This window comes from Microplitis demolitor, chromosome 4, assembly GCF_026212275.2.
Source record: "Microplitis demolitor isolate Queensland-Clemson2020A chromosome 4, iyMicDemo2.1a, whole genome shotgun sequence".
Taxonomy (NCBI): domain Eukaryota; kingdom Metazoa; phylum Arthropoda; class Insecta; order Hymenoptera; family Braconidae; genus Microplitis; species Microplitis demolitor.
In genome coordinates this window covers 17,904,671-17,928,593 of record NC_068548.1, presented here as the reverse complement: position 1 = coordinate 17,928,593, position 23,923 = coordinate 17,904,671, and the positions used below count along the sequence as shown (strand labels likewise).

At 28.2% G+C, this 23,923-nt stretch overlaps 5 protein-coding genes across 5 annotated transcripts; 2 read left to right on the top strand and 3 right to left on the bottom strand.

Annotated features, from left to right (window-relative positions):
* The first annotated feature begins 1,882 nt into the window (after positions 1-1,882).
* LOC103579748 (nodal modulator 3) lies at positions 1,883-6,744 on the top strand. The gene is made up of 3 exons (XM_008561262.3): positions 1,883-2,115; positions 2,247-2,352; positions 2,620-6,744. Exons 1-3 carry the CDS (start codon positions 1,973-1,975, stop codon positions 5,917-5,919), a joined length of 3,549 nt encoding a protein of 1,182 aa, XP_008559484.1. The 5' UTR covers positions 1,883-1,972; the 3' UTR covers positions 5,920-6,744.
* A 12-nt stretch (positions 6,745-6,756) lies between these two features.
* Positions 6,757-9,120, bottom strand: LOC103579749 (general odorant-binding protein 69a). Its single transcript, XM_008561263.3, has 4 exons — positions 8,988-9,120; positions 7,288-7,366; positions 7,036-7,224; positions 6,757-6,950 (listed from the first exon to the last, which is right to left on the bottom strand). Exons 1-4 carry the CDS (start codon positions 9,048-9,050, stop codon positions 6,862-6,864), a joined length of 420 nt encoding a protein of 139 aa, XP_008559485.1. The 5' UTR covers positions 9,051-9,120; the 3' UTR covers positions 6,757-6,861.
* Positions 9,121-10,262: 1,142 nt separating this feature from the next.
* Positions 10,263-13,640, bottom strand: LOC103579750 (general odorant-binding protein 72). The gene is made up of 4 exons (XM_014443732.2): positions 13,515-13,640; positions 10,821-10,899; positions 10,569-10,757; positions 10,263-10,484 (listed from the first exon to the last, which is right to left on the bottom strand). The coding sequence occupies exons 1-4, from the start codon at positions 13,575-13,577 to the stop codon at positions 10,396-10,398; spliced, it is 420 nt and encodes a 139-aa protein (XP_014299218.1). The 5' UTR covers positions 13,578-13,640; the 3' UTR covers positions 10,263-10,395.
* Positions 13,641-14,095: 455 nt separating this feature from the next.
* Positions 14,096-16,174, bottom strand: LOC103579751 (pheromone-binding protein-related protein 6-like). The gene is made up of 6 exons (XM_053738059.1): positions 15,905-16,174; positions 15,623-15,710; positions 15,485-15,537; positions 14,574-14,730; positions 14,404-14,468; positions 14,096-14,312 (listed from the first exon to the last, which is right to left on the bottom strand). The coding sequence occupies exons 1-6, from the start codon at positions 15,956-15,958 to the stop codon at positions 14,295-14,297; spliced, it is 435 nt and encodes a 144-aa protein (XP_053594034.1). The 5' UTR covers positions 15,959-16,174; the 3' UTR covers positions 14,096-14,294.
* Positions 16,175-19,621: 3,447 nt separating this feature from the next.
* Positions 19,622-23,096, top strand: LOC103579752 (putative mediator of RNA polymerase II transcription subunit 26). Its single transcript, XM_008561266.2, has 3 exons — positions 19,622-20,019; positions 20,703-20,971; positions 21,050-23,096. The coding sequence occupies exons 1-3, from the start codon at positions 19,906-19,908 to the stop codon at positions 22,923-22,925; spliced, it is 2,259 nt and encodes a 752-aa protein (XP_008559488.1). The 5' UTR covers positions 19,622-19,905; the 3' UTR covers positions 22,926-23,096.
* Positions 23,097-23,923: the final 827 nt, after the last annotated feature.

The window sequence follows — 23,923 nt, the reverse complement described above, 5'->3', positions numbered from 1 at the left end:
TCGGAGTGTATCCCTTATTGTTCAGAAAAGTTGATGCAGCTTGCGGATGACTTGGACATCCCGTATTGTAAGTAATTTTTTCGACAACATATACTTATCTGATCACAAAGTATTGACTCTAAATTCAAAATATCCAAAAAACATTTATGTTTAAAATTTAAGGTCAATATACTCAATATATAATCGGGTATTAAATACTTAAACTCTACAAAATCTACATAAAAATACATTATTGTGTGTAAGATGTTAATTTATGAAATATATATTTTTTTTCCCAGCTGAAATATATACGGCACCTGATTCACCAGAATTTTTTATTGACTTCTAAGGAAAACGTAAGTTTTGTTTTTCTTTTAAGCTCGTTGACCGGTTCCCGATTGACTTTGATTACCCCATAATATGTTTGTGATATCATACACTGAGAAAAAAATTTTCTTTTAACGACTGAATTTTAGTTATGATAACAGAATGATTTGATTGCCCTTTGTTAATCATATATTTGGTTGTTTTAACTAAATATTTAGTAGGTATGGGGGGTAACTCGTCCCATAAATGCTTCAAGTTGGGAATATAATAATTCTGAAATAAGTTTCTTACCAGGGACACTACAAGTGGAGAGCGCGATCTAGTGGCGAGCATCGAACTACTCTCGCTGCTGCTGCCTAGTACCGTAACTTTCAATCAATAATCATTAGGTTTAAATAGTATCTTATACATCTTGTGGAATCAGTATTATATTTTACGAGTGTGAGTTTGGCGACACGAGCATAGCGAGTCAAATCGAATCGAATAATTAGGTTCGATTCGATATTCGAGTCGAATATCGAATAGTTCGAAACTTCGAATAATTCGAATAGTGTGAAGGTTCGGATACCCGATGAAAAAAAAATTTAATATAACTGTATACAGTTATATATGAATTATATACAATTGGATAGAGGTGATGCATAATTATATAAAATTATATACAATCGTATATAATTCTATGTAAAAATGCGAAAAATAATAATAAAATTATATACAAATGTATATATTTGTATACAATTATATAGAATTGAATATAATTATATATAATCTACGAATACAGTATGTGATTATATACAAATTATATACAAATAAGATATAATTATGTACGATTGTATACAAATTAATCGAGCCATTTTTTCTATCCAATTGTATAAAATCTTTTTTTCATCGGGTAGTTCGAAAGATTCGAAAAATTTGAAATTTTATCGAATCTTCGGTAAAATAACTAAAAAATTTAGTAATTATGGTTTTATTAAATTGAAAAACTATTATTATTAATATTTGTAAGATTTAAAAAAGTTCGAAATATTCGGACTATTCGGATCTTTCGAACTATTTAAACATTTCAAATTATTCGGTTCTTCCCAATAGCTTGAATCTTCAAGGCGGATCTCGAATCGAATTGTACGATTCGAAGTTTCGAGTATTCGGACACCCCAGTGGTCTACTAACTTCAGGATCATAAATAAAAATAATACTAAATTTAGCCGATGTCTAATAATTTTTGGATTTTCTTTCAAAACGATAAATTATAAAAAAAAAATATTTGAAAAAATGCACTTATAGTTTTTTTAATTTTCTACACCTGCATATATTTTTTTGTTTTTTTCTTCTGAACAATTTGTTGAAAAAAAAATTTGAAAATCTTTATTTGTCTGCTAACTTGTCATGAATAAAATTATTTATTAAAGAAAAAAGTTCTAATGTAAATAAATATGAAATGCTTAAAAAAAAATCCACGTCAATTAGATTTTACTCGGAAAATAGTTCATATTTTCTACCGTAAAAATTCAAAAGAATAGTGGGTAAAGTCACAGTCACGTGATAATAATTTTTAATCGTGTTGGCAGTTTCGTTGCTGGCCATCAATATAATTCATGTCATCATCAGTAGTTTTAAATTAAATCATAATCGTGCAGTTACTGCACTGAATTGACAAAAAATAATGTCACCGCAATTTAAATTAATTATTTATAAATTAATATTATTATTTATATCAAAAAATTGTTTATCTGAAGAAATTTTAGGCTGTGGTGGTTTTATAAAAAGTCATACAAACATCGACTACTCAAAAGTACAGGTTAAATTGTAAGTAAAAATTTTATTTAATTATTAAAAAATAGGTTTTAACTCATAATATATAAATTAATATGCATATATCACACACATAATATAAGTAAAATTAAAAATTTTAATTTAATTTAATTTAAATTATGCAGATTTACTAAATCAGGAAGTTTAAAAGATTACACAGAAGCCGCTCCTAATTCAGGATATTATTTTTTACCTTTATATGACAATGATAAAGGTGAATATATATTGAAGGTAAATATTATATATTATATTTAATATATATAACAGTAAGGTTAGCGGATATCTGACAATTTTTTAAATTTTAAAATGAAATTTTTTTAACAAAAAAATTAAAAAATGGGTTTTTAAAAAATTTTAAAATCAGTATATGATTTTTTTTTTATTTTATTAATTTAATTGTTTAATTTTTTTATGTGTAATTTAAATATTGTCTTATGTCTGCTACATTTACACTCATTTAATATATTATAAATTATTAATTTAAATATAATAAAATAGGTTGAGCCTCCAAGAGGTTGGAGTTTCGAGCCAACAGAAGTAAACCTGGTAGTTGATGGTGTCAATGATTTATGTAGTCAAGGTAAAGATATTAATTTTAAATTCAATGGGTTCGGTATCACTGGAAAAGTAATAAGTCATGGATCAAATGATGGACCAAGTGGTGTCACTGTATCGCTCTACAAAAGTAATAACCGTGATGTCGTCGAACGAGTGACAACGACATCACAAGCTGGTATATTTTCATTTACACCAATTCAACCGGGTAAATATATTTTGGTGGCTTCTCATTCCCACTGGACATTCGAAAAAAATACTGTCGAAGTTACTGTCAGGGAGGGCAATACTGAATTACCAGATAACAGTTTAATAATATTTGGATATGAAGTAAGCGGGCGAATAACGAGTGAACCCGAAAATGAACCAGTCGTTGATGTTTCTATTTTGTTATTTGGTAATGGTAAAATTAAAAATTGTAAGACACCAGTGATAAGTAAAGATAGTAATGATAATAATAAAGCTTTGTGTCAAGTAAAGTCTGATAAAAATGGTAAATTTATATTTTCATCAGTTTCAAATGGTGATTATAGATTTGTACCATATTTTGATGATTTTCAAACTAAATTTGATGTTGAACCAACTAAAATTGAATTTAAAATAAATCATAATGACTTAATTGTATCACAAACATTTAAAGTAACTGGTTTCACAGTCACTGGACACGTAATGATGGCTAAAAAAATACCATTACCAAATGCTAAAGTATTTTTATCTGGTAAAGAAGTCGCTAAAACTAATTCAAATGGAGGTTATACTATTGATAAAATGAAACCTGGTCAGTATACATTAAAAGTAGAAGCAAGTGATGTTCAATTTGATGAGCAAACTATCAAAATATCACCAAGTGATCATAATTTACCAGATATTCTTCCTTCATCTTACAAAGTATGCGGTTCTGTAACACTTTCAACAAAAGGAACTTTGCATCATCGTAAAATAATTATTGAAAATGCTGGAAAAACATTTAAACGCGAAATCGAAACTGATCCACAGACTGGACAGTATTGTTTGTACCTTGCACCAGATAAATATCAAATGAGTGTTGCAGTGACCGCTGAAGAAAAAGCTAAAGGTCTACAATTTTTCCCAGTACAGCAAAACATCGAAGTATCAAGTAAACCAATCAATAGTATTAATTTCTTACAATTAAAAGCAACACTTGTAGGATCAGTTGAGTGTTTAAAAAATTCAGATTGCAATAAAGCGTCAATAACTTTAAAAGTACTTGATGGTGTTACTGTTCAAACAATTCCAATTAAAAATGGACGGTATGAATTTACAGAAATATTACCAGGTCACTATGAAGTTTTAATTGATACAGATGTTTTCTGTTGGGAAAATCCAAGTCATAGAATTTCTGTAACATCAGAACGTGCTGAAATTCCTGTTTTTAAACAAACTGGATTCTCTGTTACATTTATTTCATCCCATGATTCAGCTGTTGAGTTTATTGATCCCGTTAAAGGAAAAAAAGTTGCTCTGACATTACCACTTGGTAGTACAAGACATTGTGTATCCAGTCCTGGTGAATATAAATTTATTCCAAAAAGTTGTCATATTTATGCTAAGGATTCATACACTTGGGATACTAAAACTCAGGCTCCAATTATATTATCATCAACGGAGCATAGACATCGTGGAAAAATATTAAGCAAAGCCGGTGTAGATAATGTCAAAGTTAAAATTGAATCTGGTGGTGAGTTGACAACTATCGGACCGCTAAAGTATACAAAAACAGGCGACAGTTATCGGTATAATTTTGACTTTAATGCAAATACAGACACTACTTATGTTATCACACCGATATCAGATATTCTTTTATTCAATCCATCATCTTTAAAAGTTATTGGAAGCAATGATTGCAATAATGAAGTCGCGACATTGATTGGAGATCTAGGAAAAATAGTCAGTGGAAAAGTATCTCCAGCTCTTGAAGGAGTTACTATTCAAATTTATGGCAAAGACAAAAGTTCGCCTGTCCATACTTTAGTAACACAGAAAGACGGAGCTTATCGTATCGGACCACTTGATGGGACAATTGAGTACACGGTTACTGCTGAGAAAGTTGGATACGCTATCAGTGGACCCGATGCCAATGGAGTGTTTGCGGCTCACAAATTAGCTGAAATAATTGTCGAAGTAACTGATCAAGCTGATGATGCTCCTCTGCAAGGTGTTCTTTTATCTTTGTCTGGTGGGCAGAGTTACCGTAAGAACAGCATCACTTCTGAACAAGGCCAGCTGTCATTCAATTCTTTATCTCCAGGAGAATATTATTTACGGCCAATGATGAAAGAATACCGATTTGATCCACCGTTCAAAATGATCTCCGTAGCAGAAGGTGCAACTCTCCGCATAAAATTGTCTGGTAATCGCGTAGCATTCAGTGCTTACGGTGTAATAACTTCTCTCAATGGTGAAGCTGAATCTGGTTTGATTGTCGAAGCTCAGGGTCAAGGAGAATGTTCGAATCTCCAAGAAGAAGCAACTACTGAAGAGACTGGAAGCTTTAGAATAAGGGGATTGCAACCAACGTGCATGTATATTATTCGTTTGAAATCAAATATTGAAGCTAACGCTCATATTCAACGAGTATCGCCTAGTTCAATTGCTGTACAAGCGACGGAAGATATTACCAAACTTCGTTTCATTGCTTTTCATCCAATCTCGCGTACCGACGTATCTGTACGCGTTTTTTCAGATCCAGAACATTATCGTACACTAAAAGTTAAACTATGCCGTGAAGATCAACCTGATTCCCCAATTCATACTGCTAAAATAGATCCGCAGCAGTCGAGTAAATTTACAACCCACAGTAATCCAGGATTTTTAATCCATTTACCGTCACTTCAATCAAATGGACGCAAGTACTTTGTCCAATTGGACACTTCGTTGTCTTCAGCGATGTATAAATACAACATAATTCCAAATTATTTTGAAGCAAACACATCATTTAAGGCTATTACGTTAAATTTTAATGCGGAACGTAAAGTTGATCAAAGTGAAATGAATCAATCATCATTACTTGCTCTACCTTTTATAATGATGATTGCATTAGGATTTTTAAATCGTGATAAATTATGGAGTTGGTTAAATTCAACTGTTGAACAGTGGTCAAAACCAACTCCTGTATCTAGAGTATCGCAGCCTGTTGCTCCAATAGATCCACGTGCTGATGATATTATTGTCGAACAAATAATGAATATTAATAAGCGTAAAACGAAACCGCGTAAAACGTAAATTTTATTTATTCATTAACTAATAATATATATATATATAATAGCTCAATTATTAATAAACACTTTTTGATTTAATTCCTACTGCCACATATTTGAAATTTATTATGTAAAATAAGTACTTTTTTTTATTTTCTCATTAATTAATTAACGAACTATCAAAAAGTTTTATTTAATTGAGTTATAAAATTATTTTAAAGACTTTACATATTAAGGTCATTCTCAGACAGAGCCCCCCACTTTTTTAAAATTTTCAATGGCATCCAACTGTCATAAGCGTATCAAAATGTTGTCAATTACTTAAAGAAAAATTAAAGCATTGAAAAAAGCACATCGTAGTTGCAATTTTGCTGAGGTAGATTTAAAAAAAAATTACTTGCAGTCGTTATCAGTTGCGAGTTAAACGAAATTTGTTAATTAAATTCCAGAAAAATCTTCATGTCAATTTTATGATTCGAATTTTTAAATTGTGGGCTAAAATTTATACAAGAAATTTTTTTTTTACTCCCCATAGATGTCAACTGTAAGTAATTTTTTTTTCAAATCTGTATCTTAGTGAAATTACGACTACTGTGTTCTTTTTCAATGCTTTAATTTTTCTTGAATTAATTGATAAAATTTTGATACGCTTATGACAGTTGGAAGTCATTGAAAATTTTAAAAAATTGGGGACACTGTCTGAGAATGCTCTTAAATAAAATAAAACTACTGTGTGTTGTTTAAGTATATCATTGCAATGGTGTATATTGTGAAAGAATGTGTCATGTATGGTGAAAATATTTAGATAAATTGTAAATAAATAATAAAATTAATTTACAACATAAAATAATTATTTATTTAATTATTTGTCATTAATCTACTACATGAGTAATTAAATTTATATTTCAATCCTACATACAAGCCATTCGTTGATTTGATTTATATACTTTTGAGTAGATGGATTAATTTATAGGATGAAGTACTTCTCAGGGTTTGAATTATACAAACATTTCGTAGCCTCAAATGCTAAATCGCAGAGGTCACCTTCTTTTCCCTCTAAAATAAATATTTCATTTTAGGTTTTTTTTTGTTTTTAAATAAACTTATCAGCTAATTAGTTAATAAATTTGGTGATACAAACTTGTGTCACGGCATTCCTTGATCATTTTTGTTGCATCTTCTTTCATTGATGGAGGAGATAATGCTAACATTGCGTCGAAATTAATTCCGTTTTTGCTTACTAATCTAAATTGATCGAGAAGACATTTCAAGTAGCATTTTAATTGAGGGTCATCAGTGAATTCACCGACTGCAGCTTTGTTTATTAAATCTGTTTGAATAAATATGTTTAGAAATTATAATAATTAATATTTAGGTAATAAAAAATACGTGCCTTCACTTGTAATTCCTGATTCTTTTACACATGCTGCTCGAACTGTTGGTTGAACTTCTTTAAATTCTTCTGGAACTGGCTGAAATTACAATGAACAATATTTTTTTAAGTAATCGATGTTAATTATTACCTTATTAATTTCATATCAAGTGCGAAGAATCATTTTTTCGTCAGAACAAAAACCAAAATTTATATACACTACTGCAAAAGAAAAGATCAAAATATCTTGAAATGATTTTGGGTTTCTCCAAATAAGAAAATTATTTTGAATAAAATCTTCAAATTTTTGCACCAAAAATATAATAGCAGATTGAAAATTTTTAATACTATAATTTCTTGCGGTTAAAATACTCGAATACAATGATTTGAAAAATTTTTTTTTCTCTTAGTGTATAATAATTTATAATTTTAAAATAGTGTTTTCGTATGGAGTTATAAATAATTCCGAGTAAAGAAAAGTTCAAAAAATTTTTCAAGTAGAGAAATTATGAATTTCAGACAATTTGAAACTTTGAGTTCAACTTTTTTGAAACTTTGAAAAATTTCAAACTACAAATACTTGTTGGTTTAGTACTTTCTGTAAATTAAAAAAAAATTTTTTTTAATGATGTTAAGGCTTATTTCAACATTATTTTATTTTTTGTAGTATCGAGAAAAAAAAATCTGAAAACCAGCTGACCCTGCGGGCCAGCCCCAAAACTTCCCATTGTTTTCGAGCTCAAGGAACTCGAAAACATTATTACTTGTAAATTTTTGAGCTCTCCGAGCGCAAAAAACCTAAAAAAATGTATATTTTTATTTTTTGTATAACTTGTAAAATACATGACCGATCCAAAATCTAATTAATTTCAAATCTTGGTGAACCTTTTCGATTGTCACCAAGAACGTCCAAATCGGTTGATTCGTTCCAAAGATATCGTCGGACAAAAAAAAGTTTACACATACATACACACTGACGTCCATCCGGAAATAGTCGGAATAGTTTCCCAGGACCTCAAAACGTTGATATCTGATAAAACTCTTTTCAAAAATCGGACCGAAACCAATAACTTCGCTTTTTTGGAAAATTTCAATGTTCATAGCGGGAAGTTGAAAAAACAACAGAAAATTAACATTTTGAGAACAAGCATTAAAATGTTTTAAAAAAAATCGTTTACTAAAAAGTACTACACTGTGTAATATTTCTAGTTATTAATTTTTGAAAGTTTCAAAAAATTTTGACTCAAAGTTCCAAATTATCTCAAATTTGAAAGTTTCTCTTGCGAAATATTTTTGGAACTTTTTTTTCACACCGAATTCTTAAATTTTGCTCGAAAACGCGATAATTGTTTGAATTTTTTGTCATAATAAAGAACTATCACCATCAAAATTTTTGAATATTTTTAGATTAAATATTAAATTTGTTTCTGTCAATCAAAGACATTCTTCTGACAAATCTTAAAAATTTTGTCAGTTGTTTCGAATTTTTACAATTGTTAAGATATTTTAGATAGCAGTATATAAATGTGCGTGAAAAATATTTATCACATTAAATATAGATGAAAATAAAAATTCAAAAATATATTAATGAGTAAATAATTCAATAAACAATTATATTTGATGCATCAAAAAAATTAAGTAATCACGAAAAGACTATGGGTTACTAGTTTAGTAAATTAATAAATTGTTATTTTAAAGAAAGTAATAAATTTATTACTTACACCAGATTGAGCATAAGCAATCAAAACTAAAACACTGACAATGCTTAACAAAAATTTAGCCATCTTCGGTTTATAAAAAATATGATTAAAACAAAAGGTTTAGTTAGTGACGTACAATCAGACTGATTAATTTTTCCGCGGTTTCACGTAATTTATAAGATATACGTGACACCGATTATCCTGTAAGCTGCTGTATGATCAATTAAAGATCAGCAGGTCATGATAGAGAAAAAAAGTATTTATTCTTCGCACTTTGGATCCATCATAATAAAATTAGTTTTTTCTTACTCATTCGTGACATGAAATTATACAGGTTTTTTTTTTTTTTCTATAAATCAAGCAAATATTAAAATTTTTATTACTCATTAAAATAATTACATTTAATACCATTATTACTTATTTTGATTCTATAAATAGTATATTACATACCTAGGCCAGTGAAATAATAAAAGTCTCAAATCACATGTAATTGTTGGCCGTTGCGAAGCTAAGGAAAGTGGCAACTTTGTTGAGCGCAGAGGCCAAAAAGTTGCCACTTTCCAGCCGGAGGGCAGAAAAAATATTTAATCATAATATCATATTAAAGGTATCATTAACACAACGCTGAAGATTATTAATATTTTTTTTATTACATTGGTTTATAAATCATTACTTTTATTAACATAAATTAACTTATTCTTAATAAAGAAAAACATTTCCGTATTATTTAATTATAATAAAAAAATTTTTAATCTAATGATTGATTTATATATTATTCAATACCAGGACGAAAAAAAATTTAATCACGTTTATTTACTCCAAGTAAAACAATTATAGTTGCGCAATATATTTTTTGTTATTATACCGTAAATTTAATTGATTGAGTTTTAATGTTGTTTTGTTTTATTTAGATAATAATTTAATTATATAATTCTCTTCTTCAGTCACTTCAGAATTTAAAATAAGTAATACGTCTGTAAAAAAACTAACAAGATGTTGAATGCATAAATTATTTCAATTAATTCATTATTTAATAAATGATTTTAGTTCAAACGTTAATTTTAGTCCGATGCTCTAATTTTTTTTTAATTAATTGATAAAATTTTGATACGCTTATGACAGTTGGAAGTCATTGAAAATTTTTAAAAATTGGGGACACTGTGTGAGAATGCTCTTAAATAAAATAAAACTACTGTGTGTTGTTTAAGTATATCATTGCAATCGTGTATTTTGTGAAAGAATTTTTCATGTATGGTGAAAATATTTAAATAAATTGTAAATAAATAATAAAATTAATTTACAACATAAAATAACTATTTATTTAATTATTTGTCATTAATCAACTACATTGTAATTAAATTTATATTTCAATCCTACATACAAGCCATTCGTTGATTTGATTTTTATACTTTTGAGTAGATCGATTAATTTATAGGATGAAGTAGGTCTCAGGGTTTGAATTATACAAACATTTCGTAACTTCAAATGCTAAATCGCAGAGGTCACCTTCTTTTCCCTCTAAAATAAATATTTCATTTTAGGTTTTTTTTTTTTTTAAATAAACTTATCAGCTAATTAGTTAATAAATTTGGTGATACAAACTTGTGTCACGGCATTCCTTGATCATTTTTGCTGCATTTTCTTTCATTGATGGTGGAGATAATGCTAACATTGCGTCGAAATTAACTCCGCGTTTGCTTACTAATCTAAATTGATCGAGAAGACATTTCATGTAGCATTTTAATTGAGGGTCATCAGTGAATTCACCGACTGCAGCTTTGTTTATTAAATCTGTTTGAATAAATATGTTTAGAAATTATAATAATTAATATTTAGGTAATAAAAAATACGTGCCTTCACTTGTAAGTCCTGATTCTTTTACACATGCTTCACGAATTGTTGGCTGAACATCTTTGAATTCTTCTGGAACTGGCTGAAATTACAATAAAATATTCAATAGACTAATTCTACATATTTTTCTGCTCTCTGACCGTAAAGTGGCAACTTTCCAGCTGCTACTCAGAACAAAGTTCCCAACTTTCCTGCCTCGTTGAGCAGAAAAATTGTATACGCATCTTGGCCAGTAAACAAGAAAGCCTCAGACCACATGTTTATCAGCCTCGGCTTCGTCTTGCTAAGTCTCAGATCACATTGCATGTGATCTGAGACTTTTCTTATTTTACTGGCCTAAGTATGTAATATCCTATTAAAGAATGAAGAAAATGTTATCCTAGCTATTTCTCTATAATAAGACCAGGTAAATCTATAAAATTTGGTACTATTTAAATTGGAAAGGACTCGAATTAATACATTTTCATTATTTCATTTGTTTTACACGGAAAAAAAAATACCTTTTGTAAAACCATATCTTTTCGAGTAATAAGTCGATATAAATTATTGCATTATTGATTTCATATCTAGCGCGAAGAATCATTTTCTCCAAAGAAGAAAATCAAAATTTATTTACACTACTGCAAAAAAAGAAGATCGAAATATCATGAAATACACGAATTAAATTACTTTGAATGGAATCTTCAAATTCGTGCGCCAAAAATATATTAGATTGAAAGTTTTTGATATCATAATTTTTTGTGATAAGAGTATACATTGATTCGAAAATATTTTTTCTCCCTCAGTGTATAATAATTGTCAATTCAATATGTTGTTTTCTTAATAGTTACTCTGTAAAAATTTTGCGGAGTGACCGTGAATTAAATCTGGAATGAATGCGAAGCGAATGATCAATTATTTATTTAATTCCCTTGGAGTTAAATTCAATCCGAAAGGGAGTTTGTTTTAGTATTGAAACTCCAGTTCAGAGTGAAGTTAACTCTTAAAGGCAGTTTATTTTGATATTAAAACTTTAAATCTGAGTAAATGCAGATTTAAATACATTTCGGATTACTCCGAAGTCACTCCTCTGAAAAAAACTAACTTCTTATTTACTCCGTATGCGAAGTGATTTTTATTAAAACTCCGGAACTCGAAGTGACAAAGTGAATTCGGATTGAAATAAAATTCGCATCCAATCCGAATTCACTCCCGATTTTTATATTGTATAAATAATTCCGCGAAGTAAAAGTTAAAACGTTAAGTAAAAAAAAAAAAAACAAAAGAAAATTAACATTTTGAGAACTTGCGTTGAAATGTTTAAAAAAAAATCCGGGCGTCGGTTGGCCCTGCGGGCCAGCCCCAAAACTTCCTGCTGTTTTCGAGCTCAAGGATCTCGAAAATCTTATTGCATGCTGTTGTTTCTTTATGAAATTTTCAAACTCTAACAAGTTACGCTTTATGCTAAAGTTTGAAAGTTCAAGAATCGAAAATCATTAATGAACAAGTCGTTTTTAAATTTTAATTTCCGATTATATTCAATAAACTGAATGTATTAAGGCAGAAATCAATGTCCGTAATCGAAATCAAGATTTAAATGAGTTTTGGCTTAGGCCAGAGCCATAGTATGTAAAAGATCTGAGAAAATGATTAAAAACTGTGTTTTTTCGATTTTTTCATAGATAATATGGCTTAAACTAAAGAGCAAGTTTAAAGGCATTATATGATAATCAAGAGAGACCATAAAGAGGAAAAGTTTATAAGATTTTAGACACATTTTTTGGCGTCGATCGTCGAATTCGTTTCTGAGAAATCAATAAAAAACAAAAAAAAAATTTTTTTTTTTCGTAATTCGCCAATATTTTCGAGTCTACTCGATCAAATGATCTGAAATTTTCAGTAAAGTTGATGGCCAACAAGTTTTTTTGATTGCCGCTTTAAACGTCCAAATTCATTCATTATTAAAAAAGTTATAAACCATTCACACACACGCATACACACACGCACTCACACACTCGGAAATCATTCTAAAAATAGTCAGAATAGCTTCCTAGGACCTCAAAACGTCGACATCTGATGCAAACTCGTTTTTCGAAAATCGGGGTGAAAACAATAACTTCCCAAAATTTTTGAGAATCATCGATTTTCTAAGCGGAAAGTTAAAAATCGTTTACTAAAAAGTACTACACTGTGTAATATTTCTAGTTATTAATTTTTGAAAGTTTAAAGAAATGTTGAAGTTAAAGTTCCAAGTTATCTCAAATTTAAAAGTTTCTCTTGCGAAACGTTTTGGGAACTTTTTTTTTCACATCAAATTTTTAAATTTTGCTCGAAAACACGATAATTGTTTGAATTTTTTGTCATAATAAAAAACTATCAGCATCAAAATTTTTGAATATTTTTAGATTAAATATTAAATTTATTTCTGTCAATCAAAGATATTCTTTTGACAAATCTTAAAAATTTTGTCAGTTGTTTCGAATTTTTACAATTGTTAAGATAGTTTAGATAGCAGTATACAAATGTGCATGAAAAATATTTATCACATTAAATATAGATGAAAATAAAAATTCAAAAATATATTAATGAGTAAATAATTCAATAAACAATTAGATTGATACATCAAAAAAATTAAGTAATCACGTAAAGACTATGGGTTACTAGTTTAGTAAATTAATAAATTGTTATTATAAAGAAAGTAATTAATTTATTACTTACACCAGATTGAGCATAAGCAATTAAAACTAAAACACTGACAGTGCTTAACAAAAATTTAGCCATCTTCGGTTTATAAAAAATATGATTAAAACACAAGTTGTAGTTAGTAATGTACCGTCAGACTGATTAATTTTTCCGTGCGTTCACGCATTTTATAAGGTACACAAGACATCAATTATCCTGTACGGCTGTATGATCATTTAAAGATCAGCCTGTCATGATAGAAAAAAAATTTATTCTTCGAACTTTGGATTCATCGTGATAAAATTAGTTTTTTTTACGCATTTATAACATAAAATTATTAAGTTTTTTTTTTTCTATAAATTAAACGCACATTGAAATTTTTATTACTCATTAAAATAATTACAATTGATACAATTATTACTTGTTTTAATTCTATAAAAAATATTTAATTATAAAATCACATTAAAGTTATCATTTACACAACGCTGAAGATTATTAATATTTTTTTATTACATTGGTTTATAAATCATTATTTTTGTTAGCATAAATTAACTTATTCTTTATAAAGAAAAATATTTCCATATTATTTAATTATAATAAAAAAATTTTTAATCTAATGATTGATTTATATATTATTCAATAGCAGGACGAAAAAAAATCTAATCACGTTTATTTACTCCAAGTAAAACAATTATAGTTGCACAATATTATTTTTGTTATTATACCGTAAATTTAATTGATTGAGTTTTAATTTTTTTTTGTTTTATTTAGATAATAATTTAATTATATAATTCTCTTCTTCAGTCATTTCAGAATTTAAAATAAGTAATACGTCTGGAAAAAAATAACAAGATGTTAATTGCATAAATTATTTAAATTAAATCATTATTTAATAGATAAATAAATAAATCATTTTAGTCCAAACCTTTGGTGATACTTCTGCATAACACACATTGAATGTAAATGCGTATTGACAATTATCTCCGTTCGCTAATAATAATAATAATAATAAATAAAATAATTTAATACGTCGTACTGATGATGGTGATAAATAAATATGAAAATTATATTATAAAAAATATAATTAATGATTACCTAAATATTTGCCAATGCTCTTGCATTCACGAATAGCTTTTTGAACTTCAACCCTGTAGGCTGGTATTCTTTGAAAAAACGTCAACATTCCGTTTAAACTTAATTCGCCTTTTTCATCAATTAATCCAAATTGTTCCCAAAGACAGTACATGTAACACTTGAAAAAAATTTATTTATTATAATAAATTTAGTGAATTAAAGTATTCATTATTTTTAACTTGAAAAATTATGAATGTTTTTATCAAAGTGTATTATCAAAATTTAGATATAAAGAAAAGTCTAGCTCTTAGTTTTTTTTTTTTAATTTATTTTACAGCATTAAAATTAAAAAGACTAAAAATACATCGCTTGTTTATTTATTTATAACGCTGCTTTTCGTTAATTTTACTCCAACATCATGAGGAATTTACGACAATGAAAAATTTTTAAAATAAATAAAATTTACTAAATAAACAACATCATTTTGGTCTTTTTTGCCTTAATGCTATAATATTAATAAGAAATTTGTGGACCTGAATTTTGAATTATATGTATTTATTTTTATCAAAAATAATTTTCTTTTCAATTACAGAAGAATAGAAACTATCGATTCTAATATGATATTTTTTTTTTGTTTTTTTCAATAAATTTTAATAATTTTAGTATAAATTATATTTTTTTCGCTATAGTATTTAATAAGTCGAACAAAAATTATCCTACTAAAATTAGAAAAAAAAAAAGTAATGCTCAGAATGATGGAGTCTCTTTTAAAATTGATTCAAAATATACTGAGATTTCGAATTTTCAAGTAAAGTAAAATTATTTTAAACAAAAAACGTAAAATTACAAATAAAATATTCATAAATAATAGTTTGTTTGATATAATAAGATAAATAAAATCATAAAATAATAAGACTGTATAAATAATTTACTTTTAATTGACGAGACTCTGGCCACTGTCCATTCCGTACGGCTTCAATGTCCGCTAAAAAAAATGACAATAAGTGTAAAAAAAAAAAAAAAAACGTATCAATAGTAATCGAGTTGTCAAATGTAAACAAAATAATTACCTGTAGCCACGCCTGTTTGTCTTTGACATGCATTAACTCCACTCGCAGCAAATCCTATCACATCATCAGACACGAAACTGGGTCGCGTCTGCAAAAATTTTCCAACATGAATCATTTATTTTAAAATCTTATGATTTTATAATAACAAGTAAACAAAAAATGTATCAGTAATACTAGTAATTATGACACTTGTCACTATTTAAATGGCTACTTATTTCTTTGAAATAATTTCATCTTACAAAAAATTGTTTTTTAAATTTTTTATTTACAATAAAAACCTACCCCGCAAAAAACAGATGGAATAAAAATACAAATCCCTAATAAAATGTTCTTCATTATTATATAATTATTTTAATTTTAAATTAATTAATATTTGTTTTGCGATTGCAAATTATTATTAATAAGTATTCTAATAATTTTTTAATTAATTAATATATCGATATATATCCATATAAATATACATATACATATGTATGTAGAAATAACAAACAGTAAACTTTAAAATTCAAGAGCAAACAAAAAGATCCGACTTGACCCCTCGCTAAGTTCGGAGTGACGATAGTTCGTCAGTTGTTGCTAAACGTTTCTGCATGGCCTATATTTGTACAAAAGTATCACCAATCTCATCAAGGGTGAGATCAGTCGACTGATCAGCATACACCATCATCATCATTATCATCGTCATTCAGACGAGTGAAATTAAATTAACAATTCAAAAGGCATAATCGAAAACGCAATAATTTACATTCACTACTGGATATAATTTATTTAATTTAAAAATAAATAAGTTGTTTAGATATTTAGTACAATGAAGAAAGTAATTGTGATTCCAACATACAAATTATTAGTACGAGGTAGTAAAAAGAAATAGGAATTATATAGGCCAAGCATGGGTCTATTATCTAAACATACATCGTTGAGTACTATACCGAGCATTGACGTTCACAGATTTTATCATATCAACGGATATTAGTACTTTAGAATACATCTATGTATATACTGGGCCCCTCGTTTATTTCATCACCTCTTTAATACTTATTATTATTATTATTATTAAATCATCTGGCTGTTTCTCTTTAATAAAATATATAGATACACGTCTTTTACGTCTTTCTTTTATACTTGAAACTCATTTATTTCAATAAAATATTAAATATATCTTAAAAAAATAAAACGTAAAAAGTCAACGTAAAATAATTCTCAAATTTATTAATCAAATTTAATTAATGCTAATTTGTAAAAACTATTAGCTTCCTTCGATATCGATTATAATTATATTATTAATACCCGTCGTCTGTAATCAATTTTTGTTGCAATTATTTTAAAATTTTTAAAGACTACTTTTAAATAAGCGGGTCATACACAGAGAAAGGGGATTTATTAGGGCAAGAAAAATTTTGCAAGTAAAAATTTTTTGCGTCAAAAAATCCTTTTTTTCTGTGTTATTGTAAATTTTTTGTGGACTGTCGGTTCAATGTGAACAATTGCTACCCAATGTGTAATTTTAATAATAAAAGTTAATTATTTATTTCAAATAAATTCAACAAATTTTAACTTTATAAAAGGTAGGATTCCTTTAGCGTTTTTTCATATTTTAATATGTGTCTATAATAACGGCTTACATATTTTTATATATATTGAATCTGTTGAAAATAAAAGACGGATACTAAAAAAATACGTTCATTTTATTTCTTTTTTTAACTATTGTTTAAAAAAAAATATATATGTCTTTTCAGTTTATATTATTGATTATGATTTAAATAACAGTCAGATAATAATTAAAGAAAGACATTTACATTTTTATATTTATACAAATGATTATCTAAAGAATCGTCCGTAAAAATTATTTTTTATTTGATTGTCATTAGTAATAGGAGCTGAAAGTTTTTATTATTAAATAAATAAATTCGATATTTAAGGAAAAAAAACTGGAAATCGGTTGATCCTGCGGGCCAGCCCTGAAACTTCCCGTTGTTTTCGAGCACAAAGAATACTCGGCGTTGTTGCTGATTTTTATGTAAAACCTCTATAAATGTGATATTACTGCCTTCTATTTTATTTTTTTTTTTTTTTTTTCATTTTTCAGCTTCAAACTGATACAGATAAATAATGTTCAAATTTTCCTGTACTAACAGCTTTAATATTTCGATCACATACATAAAAACCCGCTGCTATTCATTTTACAATTCGCAGTTTAATAAGTAAAATACTATTTGAATGGTATTAAAATGTGGATTCATGCTCGATAGCTAATTTATTATTAGAATCTAGAGTATTGACATCAACACCGTCATTAAGCAGATAATAAATAATAGTTTCATCGTATCCGTAACAATCGTGCACGATTCGTGAATATCGATAGCGAACTGAAGAAGCAGTTGGGATTCAAAGAATTGAAACAAATTATTGTTACTATTAATTATCAACATCAATCTTATCAGCAAATACAAATAGCCAATCATTTACCATTTTCCAGTTCTTATTTAAAACAGCAAAATGAAAAAGTGTTCTAGTGTGACGAGCGATTTCACATGTACAAAAAAGATCAGCCGCATATTTTATGAATGCCTCCATGGCAGAGTAGTTTCTACCCATAACAGCAATTGCAATAGGAATGATTCCGATTTCACATTTAGCATTAATGTTAGCATTGTTATCTAATAATAACGTTATAACTTCCTTTTTTCTTTTCCGGACAGTTTCATGTAATGCAGTTTCTTCAGTAAAGATACAAAAGACTTTGACGCAGAGTTAACATCTACGTCGTTTTCTATCAAATATACCTGATGATATCGTAGTTGAAGGATTCCATAGCGCTTTGTAATACTGTTTCTTCACTTTTTAGCTTACGTACGTGTATATCATCACTGATGTTTATCAACTTCATAAAAATTTTATAATTCCCGATTTTCGCTGCTAGGTGTAGAGTTTGGTTTAAATGTAAAATGCTATTAGTTTTTAAATGGTTATTTCACTATCTATATAATCTTCATCTTGACATTTTATTGCGTTGATTAATTGTTGTATTCTTAACTTTTGATTTCTTGATTTCGCATTCTCGATTTTTGTATTTGTAATGCGGATTACACTCGGACATCATCTTAGAATCAGTCAGATAGCTTCCTAAAACCTCGAAACGTCAAGATTTGTTAAAAATTCGATTTTCGAAAATCAGAGTGAAAACAATAACTTTCGGAATTTTTGAAAATTTTCAATTTTCAACGCGGGAAGTTAAAAAAATTTTTAAATGTATACAAAATAAATTTGGAAATTTTTCTTTGCACATTTTTATAATATCCGATCTGTTTATGAGATAAAAATTTCTGTCTATTATATTTTTAATATAAAAAAAATAAAATACTTATTGTATAAAATTATAATTAGAAAAAAAAAGTTTATAACTTATCAATTCATTTTTTAAAATCTAATTGTATACATATTATTATAAAATAATTTATAATAATAAATATATTCGTTGGTGGGAATAGTTTCGACAGACTGTACATAAAATCAAAAAGTTTGTACATACAGTGAACTGAACTGAAATTGACGTCGTAATTTAATCTAAAAAACCAAAGCCATTTAATAAAAACAAATAATTTAAAGAATTTTAATTATTACTATTAAATTATTAATTTTTATCTAATGTAAATTTAAAATAAATCCAATGTTACAGTAAAATAATAGTTGGTTGAAAAATAAATCTTGAGTGTAAACGGTCAAAATTATTTCCACAGACTGTACAGCTGGAGTTGTATTGACTGCTGGAAAAGGTTTTCTCTTTGGCTGCCTTAAATAATACAACAAAATATAATCCGTGTTGTACAATCCAGCTTTTTTATTTGCATACCAAGTGGTTATAAATATTTAAAATTTTAAATAATCAAATATGACAACTAGATTTTAAAGTTTGCCTTAAGTGAATAATATAAAAGTGCCTCGGAACAATTTTTTATTGTAATTAAAAAAATGCTAATGATCAAAAGCGACATAGTCAAATATATATGAGTGTCTTCATATAAATATTTATAAATTATGACTAATAATAATTAATTAATGTTAATCGATTATTAATTAATAATGAGTGCTTGAGGATTTTTGTATGGATCTTTAATAATAATACTCAATAATTGGTTTTGTTTTTTTAACCTGAAATAAAGACATTTAAATGACAGTTTGGCCGCCATATTGTCCTCTGTCACGTGATTTTTAATGAATTTCAGCGCGAAAATTTAAAAATAATTTTTTTTTTTCAACTGACATTTATCATAATTGTTGCAACAATGGGTAAAACAAGAGGTGTACATGAAACAACACCAGAATTGAGAAATCGTATGGTTGGAATGTATGAAGCTGGTCTAGGATTACGTGAAATTGCAGCAGCTGTTAATTGTTCTGTAAGAATTTTCTTATTTATTATGATTCAGAAGTTAGTAGACGATTGTGAATGGAGCAGACATCATGAATTTAAAATTATATATAAATAGAGTAAATAATTTAAAAAATGCAATTATTAATTTTAAAATTTTTTAAATGCACATTTTTAAAAAATTTTATTTTATTAATTATTTACTCTGTTTATTTATAATTTAAAATTTGTCTGATGTCTGCTACATTCCTACTTATGACAATTAACAATTTTAGGATTTTTTTTTCAACAGGTCAATTACGGAAAAAACAAAAACTAAAAATATGCACATGTAGAAAATTTAAAAAACTACAAGTGCAATTTTTTTTTAATAATTTATTGTTTAAAAAAAAATACAAAAATTATAGACGTCGGCTAACTTTAGATGATTATGAATTTAGCTGAAGTCCAGTTATTTTTTTATTTTTTTTATAAAATAAATTATAAAAAAAAAAAAGTATTTGGAAAAATAGCACCTGTAGTTTTTTAAATTTTCTACATGTGCATATTTTTATTTTTTATTTTTTTATAAATTTAATTGTTGAAATAAAATCCATAAATTGTTAATGCTAACTTCAGGATCATAACTTAAGTATCATTATTTATTGATAATTTTTTTGTTTATTGATATGTAAAATATTTATTTTTATTTATTAATGATTTTTTTTGTAGCAACGAACAGTTAAAAGATGGTTAAATCGTTTTGATAAAGAAGGAACAGTAGAAACTAGAGAAAGATGTGGTAGAAAAAGAGCGACAACTAGTGAACAAGATGAAGCTATTATAAGATTAGCTACACAAACACCAATAACAGCAGCAAAAGCTGTTCTTCCAGCATTAGGACTTACTTGTTCAGTGGACACGATAAGAGAGAGGTTACACAAAGCTGGAATTCATAACTGGAGTCCATCGAGAAAACATATTCAGAAGATTCCTCTCGGGTTTGCTTTTATTTATAAAAGTTTTTGTTATTTATTTATTCATTTTGCTTATTATTAATTGTTAAATTATTAAAATAGTGATGCTGATGGAGCTGCTATTCAGCAGGCAGTGTGGCGTCCAACTGGTACCTTGTTGGGTAAAAAAAAAAGTCAGAAATTTGATGACAGCACAAATAAATCTGGCGCTGTTTTAAAAAAAAAAATTTTAAGAAGAAAAGTAAAATCGAAAAATAATGATATTGACACGGAATCTTCAACAGAAGTATCAAAACAGCAGCAAAGTGAACAAACGCAACAGCTACAGCAAGATCAGTTGAATTCATCATTCAATTTTCAGCCAGATAATCTTAATCAAGTGCAACAACCATCTCAAACTGATGAAAATACCCAAATCCAAGGATCTTCACTAATGAACAGCCAACCAGAGTTTAGCAATGCCCTCAGTCTAGTAGTGTCATCTCAATCAATTTATCAGCATCATCCAGTAGACGTCACGCAAAACTGGCCATTAGATTTAGGACAAAGTTCTCATCATTATCCTCAAAGTCAGACCCAAACTATGACACTGCATCAATCGTCTTCCCAGCAGCATCTTCAAGAGCTTCATACGCCGCAAGAGCAGGAGCAACGCGCTGCCGAGGCTCAGAATGTACATGATCAGCATATGCAAGATCATAATCATTCTATTCAGCAACTAAATCATCACCAACAACAACAGCATCATCATCATCATCACCATCCTTTCGATCAACCACAGCATCAGTTAGAACAAATCCAGCCTCAATTACAGCAGTTACAAACCAGAGAACCTAGTAAAGTAGTACGGTCTAACAGTTGTTCAAATTCAAGCAATGACAATAGTTCTGACAATGACAATGATTTAAATAAAGACAGCTCGAAAGAATGTGATGACAACTACGATCGCAGTCGGTCGAGAAAAAAAAAAGGAGGCAAAGCCAAAGGAACTCTTGAAACTTCAGTGGAAATTAGAAACAGAATGATTGGAATGTCTGAAGCTGGATTGTCGACACTCTCAATTGCGCTGGCAATAAATAGATCCGAGAGAACTGTCAAGAGGTGGCTTGAGCGTTGGAATAAAGAGGGAAATGTGCAGACAAAGGAGAGAAAAGGTCGTAGAAGAATAACGACCAAAGAACAAGATGCAGCAATAGTCGCTATGGCTACACAAAACCCACTGACTGCAGCCAAACACGTGGCTCCAGCACTTGGTTTAAATTGCAGTGTTGATACTATACGTGAGAGATTACATAAAGCTGGAATTCACAGTTGGAAACTTGGTAAAAAACAGGGTGAAGGCAATGCCGTACACACGGTCCATCTCTGGCAACCCAGCGGTAATCGACCTAATAAACCAAAAATAATAAATAACGATAATAATAATAAAAAAAAGAAAACGCCAGATAAAAAAGTAAATAGTGGTTCTAATAATGTTAAGCGTTCGACAAATAACAATAACAATAATACTAATAATAATAATAAAAAGAAGAAGACTGATGAAGCACCAAAAAATGTAACGCCAACATCGGGCAGCATTATCTGTAATACAGAACAAAATTCAATTCAGCAGTATCATGACAATAGTGGTGGCATCACTTATCCCTCAGCACCGAGTATGATGCAACCAGTTCATATTCCCCAAGCTCAATCGTTAGTACCTCAACAACCACCACCACCACAGCCACAAGCTGTTCCTGCTCCACTTGTTTCTATTCCGCCTCCTCCTTCTTCTGCTATACCACAAGCAACATCTGTTCCACATTCGATGCAACCACTGGGTCCTATAATGCAACGGCCTGATTGTCGTATGATTTCATCAATTCCTACACAAAATTCCGCCATCATTGGCTACTCTTCCTGCATGGTTGGTAATAACAATCCTATGGATCATCAGCCCGATCCACTTAACTATGAGCCATTTATTTGGTCATTTTAAACTATTATTATTATTTTTTATTTATTTTATTTTTAATGATCTCGAATTTTTTTTTATTAATAGAATAACAAATATTATTATGATTATTGTTATCAAACCTTCACTTGGAATTTGAAGTAAAATATTTCCAAATTTTTATTATATACATATTAATATGAAAACAGTACAAATCGTTTTGTATTAATTAACATTTAATGTCACTGATAATCAGTTTATTATTTTTTAAATTTATATATATATATATATATATAAATGTATGAAAAAGTATTTTATACTGAAATTTTAATTGTCATGATACAAATTTACTTAAATTCAGTTTTTTCCGGAAAAATATTTCATATATAATCTGATCAGAGTAAAATCAACAAAATTTCATTTTTTAGATCTACGATAGTAGAACTAGATCTACTCAGATTTATACACTGTAAAAAATCGAGAGTGAATTCGGATTACGGATTTTAATTCAATCCGAATTCACTCCATCACTCGGAATTCCGTAGTTTTAAAAAAAATCACTTCGCATTCGGAGTAAATAGACAGTTTGTTTTTTCAGCGGAGTGATCTGGATTTCGTTGAAATCCGCATTCACTCTGATTCGGTGTTTTAAGGGGGTTCTCCGGTGTGACCGTCTGCATGTAAAGCTTTTTTTGGGAAATTTTTTTCGACGATCAATGAAAAGATAGAACTTTGAGTTTTTTTATGATTTATTTATTAATATTTCAAGAGTCTGTAAAATAAATTTCAAATAAAAATCTTCATTACAACGTAAGTTGTACCGCTCTAAAGACACCCGCCTCGAAAAGTACACTCAAAAAAAAAAATCAATCTGTAAGCCTAAATGCACTGAATGAACTAGAATAATTTGCAAATATTAAAAATTGGATTTTTGGCAGACTTCTGAAAAAAAAAGTTTCAAATTTCATTTTTTTTTTTTTTTATTTTTCTGCCACGAAAAAAATAGAAATACTCGGAATTTTTGGATGATTCTTTTGGTTGTC